The sequence below is a fragment of the Panthera onca genome, chromosome C2, assembly GCF_046562875.1.
Source record: "Panthera onca isolate mPanOnc1 chromosome C2, mPanOnc1 haplotype 2, whole genome shotgun sequence".
Taxonomy (NCBI): Eukaryota; Metazoa; Chordata; class Mammalia; order Carnivora; family Felidae; genus Panthera; species Panthera onca.
Window position 1 is genome coordinate 148,585,300 of NC_138347.1, and position 17,087 is coordinate 148,602,386.

Consider the following 17,087-nt stretch of genomic DNA (forward strand, 5'->3'; position numbering starts at 1 on the left):
CCCCGCATTAGGCTCTGTGCTGACAGCTCAGAGCCTGGAGCCTGTTTCAGATTCTGTGTCTCCCTCTTTCTCTCTCCTCCCTCTCTCCTGCTCTGTCTCTCTCTTCTCAAAAATAAACGTTAAAAAAAAAAATTAAAAGAAGAATGTTGCTGCCCAGAATAATAATAATACCTAGTGCATTGGTGGAAAAATTAATTCAAGACTAAAATGTTTCAAGTATAATATTTTTGTTCACCACAGAAAATATCACTATCTAAACACACAAATCCTACTGCCATACTCGTTACTAATAGAAAAATATTTTACATAGTTGAGTGAAACCAATGATATAAAAGTAGGAGACATTGACTTCCCCCCATGTGGAGAGTTTTGAGATTGCATTTTAGAACTACTCTTCCTAAAGGGCAGAGTGATGGACTAGGTACCTCAGACTTAATGTTCTGGCATATATAACTTGTGAAAAAGAGAAACTATCATACCTGAGCAGAACATGGTGGCCTGATACGATTAGCAGCTGCTCCTTCTGGGAGGAAAAATAGCATTTCTTATAAAACACTTGATAGACTTAAATAAGCAGTCCAGGCAGGGGCCCAATTACCTTTTGCCACAGAATCTTGGTTTATTTAAAAGCTCCTACCTAGTTTTAAACAAAACTTTTGGGGCACTGGGTTGCTCAGTCAGTTAAGCCTCTGACTTTAGCTCAGGCCATGATCTCATGGCTCCTGGGTTCAAGCCCTGCATCGGGCTCCATGCTGACAGCATGGAGCTGGCTTGGGATCCTCTCTCTGCCTCTCCCCCACTCTCTACCAAAATAAATAAATAAATAAACTTTAAAATGTTATTAATGTGCCTGGGAAGTTTACTTTTGTTTAAAACAAACACTTTAAGTACTATTCCATGAATCTACAAAATGTAAAATGTACAGAGCTGTGGCATATTGAGTAGCCCTGCAGGGCAGTCCTCTAACATGGGTTTTAAGATGGTCTGGGTCCCTGACGATTCTGCCTGGGAACTGCTTTGTAAGAACTATCGTTGCTTCAAAATAGTGGTTCTTGTCAAGGAGGTAGAGGGATGAGGCCACTGCATGTGGCAGCCTTCCATATCCTTAAGACCACAGATACGGCTTCAATACAAATAATATAATGAGCTAAACACTGAATTGGTTTTAACTTTCTGATATTCCCTTTCTAACCATTCTACTACACTATCATCTACCTCAAATATATTCTAACTATTCTGGTCAACATCCTACTCCCAAACCTTCAAGGGCCACCTGATAGAATACTGTGCAACTTCTTTAATTAGCATTTAAAGTCCTTCCCAATGTAGCTTAAGCCTACTTCCCATCATTCTGACTCTGCTTTAGTCACAAATTTTGCCATTTCCCCATTCACTGTCCATGCGAGAGCTACAATCCCATAGTCTACTGCTATTCCTCTGCCCACTGTTTTCTCTTTCTGGAATAGTCTCCCCATTTATTTACAAGCTAGTCATTCTTCAAAGCTTACTCACTCAAACCCCAGTCCCAAGAAGCCTTCTCTGAAACTGCTCGCTCACTGTATCTACCTGAGGCTGTGTTGAAACCACTTACCATAGACTGTTTTTAGTGTTTTTCTGTATCTTTTCATTCTACCTAATCAGACTGTAAATCATCTCAGGGAAAGAACTAAGTCTTTAACTTCTAAATCCAGTACAATACCCAACAAAATATACACACCAAGAAATATAATTGCTGAAGGTGACTTTGAATTCTGGTTTTAAAATTTCTGTAGCTATTACCAATTTTCTCAAAATTTTAGAAAAAATTCCATAAAGATCACAAAGTAGTTTTAAGAATATAAAAAAGAGTAGTGTAGCTTTAAACTGGGTCTCAGCTTAAATAGACGTGAGTTTAGAAGCGCATTTCTCCTACAGTAGATACGACTGATCGTGTGTAAACCTCTACTTAGAACATAAGTTACAAAGGCTCTCCAAAGGGCAGAAATTAGCAAATTAGGCAGACACTTCTTGTGCTGTCTTTCCTTCTATAAATTACAAGTAGGTCAGTTTAATGCATGAGAACCCAAATAATTTTTTAAAGTCTTCTGCATCAATTATACTTCTAAATGACAGAGTAAGGAGAATAATACATGATGTACATTTGCTATCAATTAGGTCTGCATGATGAAAGACGTAATGGTTTTTCAGCTGTCACTGCTGTTTTCTTGTAACACAACACGGAAAGAAGTATAACAGAATAACCTCCATTAAAAAATCTTCTGCATTGATTATTTCAGATATTTATCATTATCATTTACCAAGATCTGGCTTCTATATACCAATCAGAAAGAGAGAATTTCTCATACAACTAGGGCAGGGTCTGCCTCTTTCCACACAATGCACACAGCACAGGAACTTTTAAAGTAAGAGTGCACACTTCTCATGCCAGGCACTGTGCTAACACTCTACCTACATTTTCCTCATTAACCGCACCACTGTTACCCCCATTTCACAGATGAAGAAAGTGAAGTTTTGAGAAGTAAAACCCAAGGTCAAGACTACTTTGTGGCTAGCCTGAGGCTGGCACTCAAGTCTCCCACATCCCAAATCTCACTCTCTGGAAATGTGCAAATGAAGCTAACATTCCTTTGATTTGTACAAATCCCCTTCAGGAATGAATACGCTCAGCTCCCTGCTGCTATTAGCCTTTGTATTTCCAGAATCACGGGGCTTAACGACTTCGGGTTTACCTTCATATTCAAGTCCCTCGGGCTCTTTTGTCATTTTAATTATCCTAAATAAGTCTCTGGTTATTCCCCCTTATTTTTGAAGCCCCACAATTACTGCATCACTTATGTCTTCATTTAACATCACTGGGCTCCTACTGAGCTGAGCTCCAAGGCTGTTCCAGGAAATATGGGCGTGAACCAGACCAAGTAGGTGCCTTCAAGTAGCTGAAAGCCATACCATAATAAAACCAAGGTATGACGTTTTCAATTCAGCATATATAACACGAATGTTTCCTACGTGTGTCTTAACTCAATCATGAGACAAAAAGAGTTTCAGAATCCGGAGCTCACGGCACTTGGTTCCTACCTGTGTGATACAACATTGGCAACCTGTCTCACTTCACGGCAACATTAAGAGATTCTAATTTAGTCACAGATATATTCCCTACGGCACAGTTGACGCTTTGCATCAGCTCGCCAGATGCTGGTTATCTATCATACGAACAAACTAGAGGCTCCCTCCCTGGAAGTTCACTGTCACCTCAAGACACTGCCTTCCTCAGAGAAACCTCCCCTGTTCTGGGTCAGACCACCGCTCTAGTGACCCCATGCTTGCAACTAATGGCTGCCCCCCACCAGAGTGCAAGCCCCAAGGGCTCCACGAGAGGCTCCACAGCACGCGTTCGTGGCAGCAGATAACCACTAGACGAGCGGAAAGGATCGAGCGCTCCGTCGCCCCGCCGCCGTCGGCGCCCGTGAAAGCCGGAACGTCCTCCCCCGAGCCTCCCAAGAACTGGCTGCGACCGAAACCCCTCATGCCCGTCCCCGCCAGGCCCGCGCTCGGGATACAGCCTTCGCGGAGTTAGCCGCCGCCGCACGAGGGAAAAAACGCGAGAGAAAACTGAGGTCCCGCCAGCCTAAGAGCCAGGGACGCTGGAGTCCTCGCGTGAACTTCGCACGGCGAACTCTCACCCCTGACGTTATCCCTACGCGAGAGCCGGGGACCCTGAGCCACAGCCGGCGCGCGTCACCCCCAGCCAATCCGGGACCTGCCCCACCCACCGCGCACGCGCACGCCCCTACCGGGACCCTCGCTTGCCGGCCGCTGGTTTCTGATTGGTTAGGATCAGGTGTGGGCGGGACAAAGAGAAGCCGGCTTTACAGCGGGCGTGGGCGAGAGCCTGAAACCGGTTGGAGCTTGACAACCGACTGAAGTTTAAGAGTTCCAGTCATTGCAGGCAAGTGAAGCTTGAGAGAGTCTTGGGAGCGGAGGACTGCTGAACGTGGGGAGGGAAGAAGTGGTGCAGCGCTTGGCTGGGCCGAGAACGCCTTGGGAGTGTTGGGGGCCGCGGGGCTGGGAGGAAGGGGCGATGCCCAGGTTGAACGGGACGAGGTGTACTTGGAGGGTCTCAGGACCGACCTCGTGGTTCAGGGGAAGTTGGGGGTCCCGAGACAAAGCCTGACGGCCTGCCGGGTGAGGGGATACGGAGCCAACGAGAGGATGAAACCAAAGCTTGTGGAGTGAATCGTGGCCGAGAGGGAAGACTCGGGGAGAGGCAGTAGTGAGAGACCCATGGAAAGGCCTGGGGCCGACCTCAGGGAGCCGGTAGCTGGAGCAGGGAGCCTTCTGGAGAGTGGGCCCGCGAGGTGGTGAGGAGGGACTGGGAGGGCGAGCGCTCCGGCCCGCAGAGTCCCGACAAGGTCACGGGAAGAGACAGGGGAGGAGGTTCTAAAGGTTGAGAGCGTAAAACCACACGACCTTACCCTTCTTTACGACCCCGTGTTTCCTCCCACCGTTGGCGATCCTCTCTTACCCTAGGGAGGTAAGAAGGCCTCAGGCCCTGTATAAACATCTGTGAAGGCATTTAAATTTCTTCCTGAAAGTTAAGCCTGCCGGTTAGAGATTAGAAAACAGCGCGGGTTTAGAATTGGGAGCCGCTGAAATGATTCGGCGGTGTTAGTCTCCTTTCTCTTGTTAGTACCGGTGTGGGCAGCAGCTGTTTCCCTGTATGGGGTAATCCCCACCGCAAGAATCTGTGCTTCGGGAAGTACCCAGGCACTTTCGAGTATGACCGGTTTAGTGAAGTGGTACCAGGCCCTAGCAGGACAAACATGTTTGAGTCTTGTATACCAGGGAATCTCTTACTTCCTTGTGCCCCACAATCGCTTGAAGAGGGCTTCTTAAAATGCAGATTCCTTGGGCCCTGCCCCTGACTCAATAAATCAGAATCTCCAGGGTGGGACCTTTGCAGCCATTTTAAATGAGCTGACAGGTGATCGATGAAAAATCAAAATTTGAAGCCCTTGTTAATAGTTCCTGTGACCAAATGACGGGCTGTGAAGATCCTTCAGTCTGTTACATCATCTCCCTGATGTCTTTTCTAGGTTCCCATGCATTTGGAAAGGTCTTTGGTAGTATCTTAGTAAGTTTAGACAGTAGTGTTTTCGAACTGACTTTGACTATCTGGTCATCAATGGCTCTTTTTGTACCTGTTCAGCTTTTTTGACAGATCTGGGTTCATTGCTATGGGCAGATGAGAAAATTAAAATAAAGGAAAATCTAGAAGTGGTGCTAGTGAAAAAAAAAATCTATTCAAAGCACAGTTCAAATTGTTGGAAGAGTCAAGTCACTGGGGAAGGAAGTTCCATTTAATTTTATGCATGACTTGCATATTTTTACAATTCAAAGAAAGAAATGCAAGCTTTTGTTAGGGAATGGATTTTAATATTTTTCAGATTATATTACCAGCATCATAAGATTGATGCTTTGTCAATATATTGTCAATCAGAAGAACTCTGGACTGTGTATCAGGAGATCTGGGTTCTAATTTTACCCTGCCAGAGATGTATTCTTGGTGTTGAGCAGTTCATATAACCCTTCATAACCCTTCTTCTGTCTGTAAAGCTAGGCTTTTGGCATGGATTAATCATCTCGGTGGTTATTCTCAAATTATATCACCCATAGTTATTGATCCTGATACTTTAAAAGTTAGCCATTTTCAATTTATGTGCTGTAAATCATAAATATTTGGGAAACTTTCAGATGAAAATTAGGAAGAGAATTATCAAAATCTTACATGCAAGGAGTGTTATGAATATGTAGTATATTAGAATGTATAAGATGATCTAAAAATGTAATATGAAGTATAGTACAATAAATCTGGTATAAGTGTTGAGTTTTTAATATTCCTCTTTATTTTATCCTCAGATGTGCACACAAGGTGTTCTTGATCAAAGACAGGTTATTAGTCACTTAAAGCAAATAGTGACCAAATTATTCCCCCATACCCGTATTCTTACCCTAGGGATTACTTTCTGAAAACCAGATCAAATGTCCTACCTGTCTATGACCTTCCATCATAGGTGAGGAATGGAGATCAATGGATTTTCTTCTTTTATGTACAGGAGAGAGACTGCCATCCCCTCTCTCCTGAAAGAGGGAGACAGAAAACTTTTGCTCCATTGACCTGTTGAACAATTATAGTGATCCAGGTGTGAGAGATTAGAAGAAAGATTACTGACTTTCTTGCTTTTAGAGATAATTCCCAAATGACTTCTTAGTTTAGGAATAAATAAGGCAAATGGAAAAAAATGAATGTATCTGCAAAAGAAGATGCTAGTTTTTAAAAGTGGATTGTGTTATAGAATAGTTTTATAGAATAGGTTCCTGTGGTTGCAAGGAACCGAGCCCCACTCATGTTATCATTTCTTTAATATAAGAATTAAATAAGCACCTGGGTACATACAGTTTGGCGTTTTTCTTACTGACCAATTAAACTCTACAAATGTGTATAATTGTTACTGCTTTCACTAAATATTCCTAAATAAAATATACCCGAGAATAACTTTAATTGTTGCAGTATATTATTTTTAAATTTATTCAACAAATATTTTGTGGTATGCTTACTATGTGCAAGTGTGTGAGGCAGTGAAGATAGATATAAGCAGGGCAGGACTTCAAGGATTCTAGCAAGAGAAGCAGATACTTCCGAGAAAGTTTTTATAGAGAAAGCATGAGGTCCTATAGGACTGCATAACCGAAGCAATTATCATAAACTCGGAAAGTCGAAGACTTCCAGTGGCCATCAGTTAAGATAAGAACCCGAGGGGAGCCTGGGTGGCTCGGTTGAGCATCTGATTCTTGATTTCAGCTCAGGTTGTGATCTCATGTTTTGTGGAACTGAGCCCCCACATCGGCTCTGCATTGACAGCATGGAGCCTGCTTGGGATTCTCTCTCTGTCCCTCCCTGGCTCATTCTTTCTCTCTCTCAAAATAAATAAACTTTTTTTTTTTAAAGATTAGAACTCGAAAAATGGGAGGAGTTAGCTAGGAAAAATATCTGAAGGAGATGGAAAGGAAGGAAAAGTGTTAGAGAAATCAGCTTGTGCAGAGACACTGAGGTATAGAGAACATCTTTAAGAAATTTAATATGGTTATAATGTGGGATTCCGTTGGCAAGAAAGGTGGAAGGAAGATCTGTGATGAGCTGTTAGGCCTTTCAGAAGCTTTTAGTTAGTTTTGAAAGCAACAAATAAGCGTATACTGGACTAAAATATAATGTTTAATCTCTCCATCTAGTCCATTTATGTAGTTTCTTGAAGGCCAGTTTCAAATATTTCTCTGAAAGTTCCCAAACCTACTTTATTTAAAAGATACCACACTCTAAATTCATTTCTCATTGTCTCTGTTATGCTCTTGGCAAGTAATCATGCTCTTTCGTGTCCCTTAAAAAAAAAAAATCTAATTTTTAACCATTAATTATTTCAATGTTTGTTTTAACTCTTCACATATACAGTGAGCGTCCTGAACTTAGAGCTTGTTGAACCTTGTATATAATAAAAGCTCAGTAAGTAGGGATTTATTCAATTAGCAGGTGATGGAGTACAAAAAAAGAAGAGAAAGTCTAGTTCTAATCTGAGTTTCCTCCTATTTAGCAGTGTGATGCTGCACAACTCTAGATTAAGGTTTTCTTCTCTGTCAGATGACAGAATTGGACTCTTCCCAATGGGGATGAGGGTTTAGAAAGATGATTTCACTTTTCAAACTAAGCACTACGCCCCCCTCTAGAGTTGGATTTTCTTTGAGGGTCTTACCTACTCTTTACACCCCCTGGAATAGCAAAGTGTTGAGTGAGCGTTATTATTGAAGGGAGTATGGTGCACTTGAAAAACCCAGAAATGAAGGTGAGATGTTATATGGGTAGTGGGATGGGCAGTTGACTTTTGACTTTACTGTAAATGACACTAATCAGAGACTTGCATACTATGTTTGACTCCCTTATTTTATCTTGGGTAAAGTTTACAGGCAATTTAAATCAGTTCAGTGAAGAAGGAAGTATATACTGTGACTAAGGTGAAACTGAATTTGTTACTTTCTCATTGTGATGAAACGCCTATTAAATAGCTTCCTGTGTAAAGGGATATGACTGAAAAAGGGAGAATGGAGTCTTTGGTCTCTGTGGTAATGGAAGTGAATCTTTTTTTTCCTGCCCCCCTCCCCTATCCATATAATGATCAGGTTAGTATCTTGCCTTTTTTGGTACCACTTACAGGGGTAATATAAAAGAAGGTAGAAATTTTTAAGAGGGAGGCCCAGGAAATGTAAGGTATGGAAAGGGAAGTAGAACTGAAGCTTAGGAGATATTCATTCATTAAGAAGATGAATTAAGGGGGTCCTGGGTGGCTCATTCCATTAGTCATCAGACTCTTGGTTTCAGCTCAGGTTATGATCTCACAGTTTGTGAGTTCGAGCCCTGCATTGGGCCCTGCACTGACAACATGGAGCCTGCTTGGGATTCTCTCTCCTTCAGTCTCTGCCCCTCCTCGCTTGCTCACTCTCTCAAAATAAATAAACATTAAAAAAAAGATGAATTAAGAACAGCCCTGGGGGCCATTCAGTTTTTGGCCACTGCAGTTATTCATTTGCTGCAGTGATGGTAGAAATGATAACCCTAAGTAGAAAACTAAAAGGCTATATTATGTTCAATTGAACATAAATTATGCTTAAAAAGAGGCATTTCTAGCAGTTGTATTTAAAATAAAAGCTTTGTCCTAAAACAAAAAACAAAAACAAAAAATAAAATAAAAGCTTTGTCCTTAATAATGAGCTAAAGTAGAAATTTTGGTTATTCAGACTGTCATTTTTTCCCAAAACAGCCACCATCAATAATAGAGATTACTGTAATAGGTTGGAAACTATTCAGAGGTGAGAACTGAACCAGGTAGCATGTTGGAGTCAGTAAGTCAGTCTCAGTTGAAAGCAGTGAAAATTACACTTAGAAGTGCTTAGTAGGGTATTCACCATGTTTTGAAGAAGCAGTAAGGAGTATTGGTTTGGTTTGAGTGAAGTTGTTAAGTTGAAGATGATTAAGGGTGAAAATAGCCAGAAAATTAATAGCTACTATTTTAATTGACAAAAGTTATTTCAGTTTAAAAAAAGTTTTCACTGTTATCAGTGACGTGGTGCTAAAAAGGAATTGGTTGTGTTGGATAAACATCAAAACAGTAGGTGGGAATAACTACAGCCCTCCCTAAAGGTAGCTATGAGTTAAAAATACAGTTAGTTTCTAAAAAATCCTTCTTAAACTTCATGTGGATACACACTAGGTTTTTATGTGGAAACTAAGTATTTTAAGTACATCCAGCCATTCAGTGTTCTAGATCCTTTTAATTGCAGAACCTCTGGAAACTCTCTTTCAGATTCTTCAGTCACTATGTCAACCGGCACAGATGTTTCTCTTTCTTCATATGATGAAGATCAGGGATCTAAACTTATCCGAAAAGCTAGGGAGGCACCGTTTGTTCCCATCGGTAAGCTTGTGATGTTCTAATAATCAGTCTGTTGTAAGCTTTAGCGCAGTAGAAATGTGGTCAGTTCATCAAGCATATCCTGAAAGCATTTATTTTCATATATTTTTTCATATGTTGTTGAAATACGTAAGACTGGCCTGATAGAACTCTCTATAAAAAGTTCTTCTGTGTGTATTCAGACTTCTTTTATTGACTCTTTCTTATTTCAACGACTGTTTTGGGGGACCTGAAGATCACCCTCAGTCCAGTGATTTGCTAGAAAGACTCACAAGACTCAAAAAAACCTCTTATACTCACAGTTATGATTTATTACAGTCTCTGCTATATTAACTGATTCCCTTCAGGAAGGGAAATAGGACTGAAAGTAAAAGTTCCCTTGACACTCTTAAAGCATCTACTGGCTCCACAGCCCACATTTTGAAGATGATCTTAACTGTCTGAATCTGCTACTATTTTGCTGCCAATTAAGGAGTTTTGGTTTTGAGGGGGGAAAATTAAAAACTCAATTTGTATGTTAATTAATGATCTCATAAAGCATCCTTATAAAAATAGTCAAAAGTACATTGATTGACAGTAAAGTCATTTTGGTTCCCTGCCCCCTTGCATGACATGCTTGTGACGATTGGTTTTACAGGAATGGCAGGGTTTGCGGCAATCGTTGCGTATGGACTATATAAATTGAAGAGCAGGGGAAATACTAAAATGTCTGTTCATCTGATCCACATGCGCGTGGCAGCCCAAGGCTTTGTTGTGGGAGCAATGACTCTTGGTAGGTTCCTACAGGAAATTTTCAAGTTTGTAATTCCCATTAATAGATTTCTTTGTAAATAAAACAAGGCAGCTTGTAGCTGACTTTGAAGTAGTTTGTAAATGTCACTTATATTTATTTTCACATAAAAATTGGATTAATAAAAATAGTTCCAGTAGTGACCTATTTTTACTGTCTGTAATATATCTTACTAATATTTTAAAGAAAGAAAAGGTAATTCTGTGCATCACGGAAGTTATAATTTCACTGAGGAGTCTAGATATGTATATAGGTTGCCAGTAAGATCCATTATCTGGGAGAGACATATGATTGCTATTTCACTGAATTTTTGACAGTGGGAAAGATTTTTATTAATATAAGTATTACATTCTTTTATTGGCTTTACTTGATGTTACGTAGCAAGAGTGACTCCTTTTAAAGTTGTAAGATAAACACTGATTGTTCTTTAAAACAAGTATTTCAATAGTCCGAGCTACCTGGGAAACTATATAAAAGAATTTTAGAAGTGTAAATAGTTTAAGAAGGCAGGAGTGTAAGCAGTTTAGGGTCTTGTTCCCCTTGTAAATATCGCATGGTAGCAGGATGCTACTTTTAGCTATTTTATGAACTGTTTTCAATTTTCTTAATGTCACGGGAAATATTTAAATGCTTAACTAGCATTCTTTTTCTTTAGGTATGGGCTATTCCATGTATAAGGAATTCTGGGCAAAACCTAAACCTTAGAAGACGAGCAGCTGTCTTGGTTTTGTTGGTGGTGCTTGCTCCAGACATCTCATGTTGAATTTATATGTTTATGTTGAAAATAAATGGTTTGAATGGGTCAGACAATAACATGGTAATTTAAATATTGTTTTCCTTTCTTGCAGGCTCAATTTGCCTGGTAACCAAATTACTAATGACTAGTTAGCTAGGTCATTCCGGAGAGTCAAATTAGCACAAAAGAAACATGTCACTTTTAAATGTACTTGTTAGTGGTAAAACATGCATTTTCTTAAAGCCTTCTGATGAAATGAGTTGTAAAGAGAACTTGGCAATCCTGAAGTCCTCCCAGTTGCAGATTATCACATGCTTTTGATGTTATGTAGGAATCCTGTTTAACTTTTTTCTGCCTGTTTTGCAGACTGGTTGAGTACTTCAGTTTTTAGGGCTGGTTGGCTCTTAGACCCCTTTCAGAGCAGCGCATGGAATATGCTTCCCCACAACTGAACATGTGTGTGTGTGTGTGTTTAAACCAAACCTAAAAAGCTGATAACAGCTGCTTAGAAGTAGTATTTATTTCAGCATCATATGTAAACATGAGAATAATGTATGGGTCCCAGTTTAGCTTTTTTTATAATTGCAGAATTATATTTATGCTGTTGTATTAGAATAATTTTTAAATGTCATCTTGAAATAGAAATGTGTGTTTTAAGTACTAATTCTAAGGTAAATGAAAAATACTTTTTAAATGTATGAAATTGATTTTTCTTTGTAAGAATCATAAATGTAACAAATTACCTATAATCGAAGTGATTAGTGGTTTATCAGCAAGGTGGTTTGGTCAGACATTATACACAAACTTTGGTATACTTTAGAATGCTTTATTGCACTTGTGGAATTTTCTTGTCTAACCTGAATTTACATTCCATGGTGATAACATGGTAAATGTAGTGTTATTAAAGTAAGTGAACACATCAGTCGTCTTGTATTTCTTTCAGTTTGGAAACAATAAATCATTCCTCAAAGTAACACAAGGATCAAGTTCCAAGAAAAGAGAGAATGTCTTATACCTTTGGTAGGAACTGTGGTTAAAAAATATTTACTAAATAGGAATAATGGTTAACATTTATTGAACATTTATTATGTGCTACACACTGCTCTAAGTGCTTTTCATGTATAATGTCATTTAGATTTCCTAACAACCCTAAGAGTTAGGAACTATGATTCTTATTTAACAGGAGGAGACTGAGGCATGAACAGTATAAATATCCAACCCAGGGTCCCATAGCTAGAGAGGATTGTTGGTTTGGGACTAGAACCTGGGCAGTTAAGTGGTGGGTGCCAACAGGTATTACAAAAGTTGGCCTTTGTGAAATCAATGCTGGAGTGGCAGCAGTTATCGTAAATTAATAAAATTAGACAAGAGGTTATAGCATGGTCTTGACTCACCACTGACTGTATAACCTGGATCAAATCTTTTTTGAGTTGTCTCAATCTCAGGTATAAAATAAGAAGTTGAACTAGTTAATGTATATAGTTTTATGTAGCTTATAGGTCATTATATGAGTCTGTGAAAAAGTGCTTTAAAAATAAAAGCTATTACTAGGAACTATTTTCTCAGGTTCCAGTAGACCTTAGATCCTGGTAGGCAATCCTAACAATTGTTTCATGAAGGATAAGCCTTCTGTAGAAGAACACATTTGGAAACAATTTTCAGAAAATTATTGTTCTAATAGATGAGTACATTATTGATTCTGTTAAGCTAAATGCTAACTTGAGAGAAGTTGATCCAGACCAATGCCAGAGGATAGGGCAAATGAGTGAAGTGTGAAATGGTACTGAGCATTATCTAATTGGGTGGGGTTGCTCATCCAAGGAAGAGAGTGATACATTAGCTGGATAAATAGGTTGGCATCAAATAATGGAAGTCCTTAACAGTCGCTAAAATGCATGTGGTATTATGTGTTATTGAATCAGTCCTGGATTCATGGTTCTGCCACCTACTAGCCAAGTAGCCATGGTTTCCTCATCCGTAAAATGGGGACAAGATCAGTGGCCTAGGATTTTTGCGAAGGTTAAATGCAGTGGTGACTAGCATAGCACCTGATGCATCGATATTCCATAAATGACTGCTATTACCTTGTTACTATGATAAGCTTGGGAATGCAGCAGGACAGGAGATTCATGGGCCCTGCCCTCAATTTATAGTCTAGCAGGGAAGGCTGCCATTAAGTGATTACAAAAAGCATGATGAATGCTAGGTATAGGTTGCAGCAGTAACATCGAGCTTGGGGGACCTAACCTGGGGTTGGAGTCAGAAAAAGTATCCTTGAGGAATCAATGTTTTACCTAAAAGAGATGGTATGTTGATTTTTCACTGAGATTCCTTGGCTTAATGTTGCAGGTTACTGGAGAGCTGATGAGTGATTGTTTCCGTGTCTCCTCTAGTCTCTTTGAGGGCACGATGACCTAAAGTACCTGGCATTAGTGCCTGGCTTATATAGGTATTCAGTAAATGTTGAACTAATTGGGATAAGTAGGTTTTGGTTTTATTACATTCATGATCCTGCTGTCCCCTGGAGTTGATCTATTTCTAATGAGCAACAGTGACATCTGGTGGTAAGAGTTGGGACTTACATCTTCAAGGTACACTGATTCTGTATGATAGAGTCAGGATTTTGGAGTAGGGGATTGGTCATGCTGGGCAAACCTCTTGCCTCACAGATGAGTAAATGCTACTTGGAGAGTTTCAGGAGCTTGAAATACAGGCTCTATCCCCATGTAAACCTACAGCCCATTGTAACATACCTACTAGGCCAGAACAAAGCTGAATAAACATAAGGTATTTTAAAGTTCTCTTGTGTCAAATAGAACTGTCAGTTATTTATATACTTGATCCTATTTGAAATAAATAATTTGTTTTTAGCAAGACAAAAGTTAGAAAAGTTTTCTCTAAATTCAGCAGTGATATGATAAATGGTTCTGGGTTAGAGATCAGTGTCCATTTGGTCCCCTCAGAGGAACCCAGGAACAGGTCCTCTCTGTAGTATTCTGAGCTTTTTCTAATGGTGTTTGGTCTTTTTCCTGTCCCCAGTGTAACTCTGAAGTGTCACGGACTAAAATTTTACCATGTGAGGAGGAAATGCCATCGTGCCTTTCAGCTAGAGTGAGGAAAGCTAGAGGCCTTGCATGCCTATCACCTAAACTCAGCCCACACACAGCCATACTCGCGGTCTTCCCCACTGGTGCCCCTTCCTGGCTCACCCATTGCTGTCAGTGATACCCTCCACCTCCCCCTATAACACTCTGGGCTCAAACTCTTAAAAATGTCTTCCCTTCCTCCTGTTCTATCACTATTAAAGCACTCACCAAATCCTGCCAATTTTTCATAAGCAGAGTCTCCCGTCACTCAGATTTGTCCTTTTTCTCCTGTTGTACCACTTTAAACCTAGGCCCTTCAGCTCCTGTTCTGCTACCTCGTCCAGCAGCGCTGAAGCCCTGTGCTCACCACCGCCCCCAACACCTTTGCTCATGCTTTACCTGTTTCCTGAATGTTCCCTTTCCGCAGTCCCAGGCAGTTCAAGTGCACACCATGAAGACCTAACCCAAATTCTATTTTGGGAAAGCTTCTCTGAACTCTCTAGGCCACGGTGGACTTTCCTTTCTCTCACATCTTGCCATGACGAGTTGAAAACACAATGCATGCTCCACTATAATAATACTTTTGTGTACTGCTTTGCGGTGTATTAAATGCTTCAATAGTCTTCTATTAGTTCTTCACAAAAATGCAGAAGTATGTATTATCCTGACTTTACCAACATAGGAAAGGAAAGCTGTAATTTACCCAAGGCCATACAACTAAAAAGTGACAGAACATGACCCAGAACTCAAGAGCCTGGTCACATGGAGAAACTGCATGATGGAAGGGAAGGCAGGTATATAAAGGAATAACTGTTCAATAAATAATTGTTCTTATCTTCATTTCCACTTTCCACCACACACATATACACATTCATTACCCACCTAGGTCTGAGGTCCATTTCCCCCACCAATATTCCGTAGCTGCTTCTTCCTCAGGTTTCTTCATATATGAAAATTCTCAGTATTTGTTTTGGCCTTTATGAGAAGAAAGATGAAGAAATCCCCCCATATAAATGGTCTTTACTGTGAAGGTGGTAAATTAAAAACTAGTAAGTACACAAGGCATTGGGGACCTAAGCAATAGGAAAAAAACGATAATTACTGAGACCAGGTGACTCATTCAAGTGTTTATGAAAGACCATGATATGAGCTAAGAGTGAAATTGAGAAATGTGGGGTAAAATATAAAAATATATTACCAATACATTGTGTTGAAGGCTTGGAGGAGAGCAGGGTAGATCTCATCCATCAGAGAGATCCCTTGGAAGCAAGGACTACTGAATCTTGGCAGAACATTGAGTTTCCTAATAAAATCAGCATATGATGGGTGAGATCACCATACATACAAACACTAAGACTTGAATAGCCAAAATGGTGTTATGCTAAAACAAAAGTGTACTAGGGGGAGTCTATGAGAGGCTGGTAGCCAACAAAGGAAGCCCAAATCCATGGTGAGTTGAAGAGACAGCACCTTCCAGCCAGAAGGATCTTGAACCTGGAGAAAATGAACAATTTTTATGGGGGGGGGGGGGGAGGCTCCTGATTGTGATGAGTGTTAAAAATATCTCAAGGTAGTTTGCTTCTGGTTGCTTTGAATCCATGCTCACAATATCTTTCTGATGACTCGTTTGGTTTCGTGGGTGTCTGATTCTGGGAAGGGAGGGGCCCTGGATATGGGTCACAATTCCCCAACGTAAACTAGTGGCTTAGTGTTCTGGTTTATATGTCAGTCACTTAATACCATGACTGCTGTTAAGTCCAACCCCAAGAGACATTTATGGTATAATGACCAAATCAGATTTTGGATCTGCAAAGCTGAAGTCCATAATTGGAGAAGTCTGAAATGCATAGAGCCTAATGGAGCCTTAGTTTTAAGCTGCAGCAAAGCTTGCTTCCATTTTGAGGCAAAAACAGCTAAATATGTAATAACACACCTGAAGAGTATTTCACAGTTTACAAAGAACATTCATGACCTATTTGATTATCATGGTAATAAACGGTACTATTGTAATTATTTTATAAAGTTTATTTATTTTGAGAGAGCACAGGCAGAGAGGGAGAAAGAGAGAATCCCAAGCAGGCTCCACGTCAACGCGGAGCTGGACTCGGGACTCAAAACCATGAACCATGAGATCATGACCTGAGCCAAAATTAAGAGGCAGCTGCTTAGCCACTCAGGTGCCCCAGTACTGTTGTTATTTCAAGAAGAAAGTTGATGTTTGTGACTTGACTCATGTCAGAGAGTTAGAAACCCAGGTACTTCTGATATTCAATTCAACTTTGCTTCTCATAGTAAGAAGAGGATCACTGCCTGCTTATGCTATATTTACTGATTTGTGGGAGCAAGCATATAATTTCAGTGCAGGAAAATCTATTTGGTGGCCTTATGATTATCTTTTAAAAAATAAATAAGCATAGATAAAGGTCCTACTTTATAGTTGGAGCTATATGGAACTGTGGGAAGGACCTAATTTTTAGGGATTAGAAAAAAGAGTGGTTAGACCCACAGAAATCTGTGCAACTGATTTTTTTTTTTTTTAATTTGTTGTAACATGGGAATGCAAGCTGGTGCAGCCACTCTGGAAAACAGTATGGAGGTTCCTCAAAAAACTAAAAATAGAACTATTCTATGACCCAGCAATTGTACTACTAGGCTTTTATCCATGGGATACATACAGGTGGGCTGTTTGGAAGGGACACATGCACCCCATGTTTATAGCAGCACTATCAACAATAGCCAAAGTATGGAAAGAGCCCAAATGTCCATCAATGGATGAATGGATAAAGAAAATGTGGTATATATATACACAGTGAAATATTACTCGGCCATCAAAAAGAATGAAATCTTGCCATTTGCAACTACGTGGATGGAACTGGAGGGTATTATGCTAAGTGAAATTAGGCAGTCAGAGAAAGACAAAAACCATATGACTTCACTCATATGAGGACTTTAAGAGACAA

The 17,087-nt window shown here is 40.1% G+C and overlaps 1 protein-coding gene and 1 long non-coding RNA gene across 4 annotated transcripts in view; one reads left to right on the plus strand and one right to left on the minus strand.

The window, feature by feature from the left end:
- Positions 1-3,720, minus strand: part of LOC144612800 (uncharacterized) — a 44,497-nt gene extending 40,777 nt beyond the window's left edge. For 2 of the 3 annotated variants that reach the window (XR_013549919.2, XR_013549920.2), the window contains exon 1: positions 480-3,720. This is a non-coding gene — a long non-coding RNA (uncharacterized LOC144612800). The remainder of the gene's footprint in view (positions 1-479) is intronic. The other variant, XR_013549918.2, reaches the window with a different exon arrangement.
- A 108-nt stretch (positions 3,721-3,828) lies between these two features.
- HIGD1A (HIG1 hypoxia inducible domain family member 1A) lies at positions 3,829-11,960 on the plus strand. Its single transcript, XM_060638438.2, has 4 exons — positions 3,829-3,946; positions 9,408-9,518; positions 10,153-10,287; positions 10,961-11,960. The coding sequence occupies exons 2-4, from the start codon at positions 9,422-9,424 to the stop codon at positions 11,008-11,010; spliced, it is 282 nt and encodes a 93-aa protein (XP_060494421.1). The 5' UTR covers positions 3,829-3,946; positions 9,408-9,421; the 3' UTR covers positions 11,011-11,960.
- Positions 11,961-17,087: the final 5,127 nt, after the last annotated feature.

What these genes read in the sequence shown, in the direction of transcription:
- HIGD1A (XM_060638438.2), top strand. Translation starts at nt 9,422, where the DNA reads ATGTCAACCGGCACAGATGTTTCTCTTTCTTCATATGATGAAGATCAG. An exon ending in GGCACCGTTTGTTCCCATCG is followed by an intron (nt 9,519 to 10,152) that starts GTAAGCTTGTGA and finishes TTGGTTTTACAG; the next exon opens with GAATGGCAGGGTTTGCGGCA. An exon ending in TGTGGGAGCAATGACTCTTG is followed by an intron (nt 10,288 to 10,960) that starts GTAGGTTCCTAC and finishes CTTTTTCTTTAG; the next exon opens with GTATGGGCTATTCCATGTAT.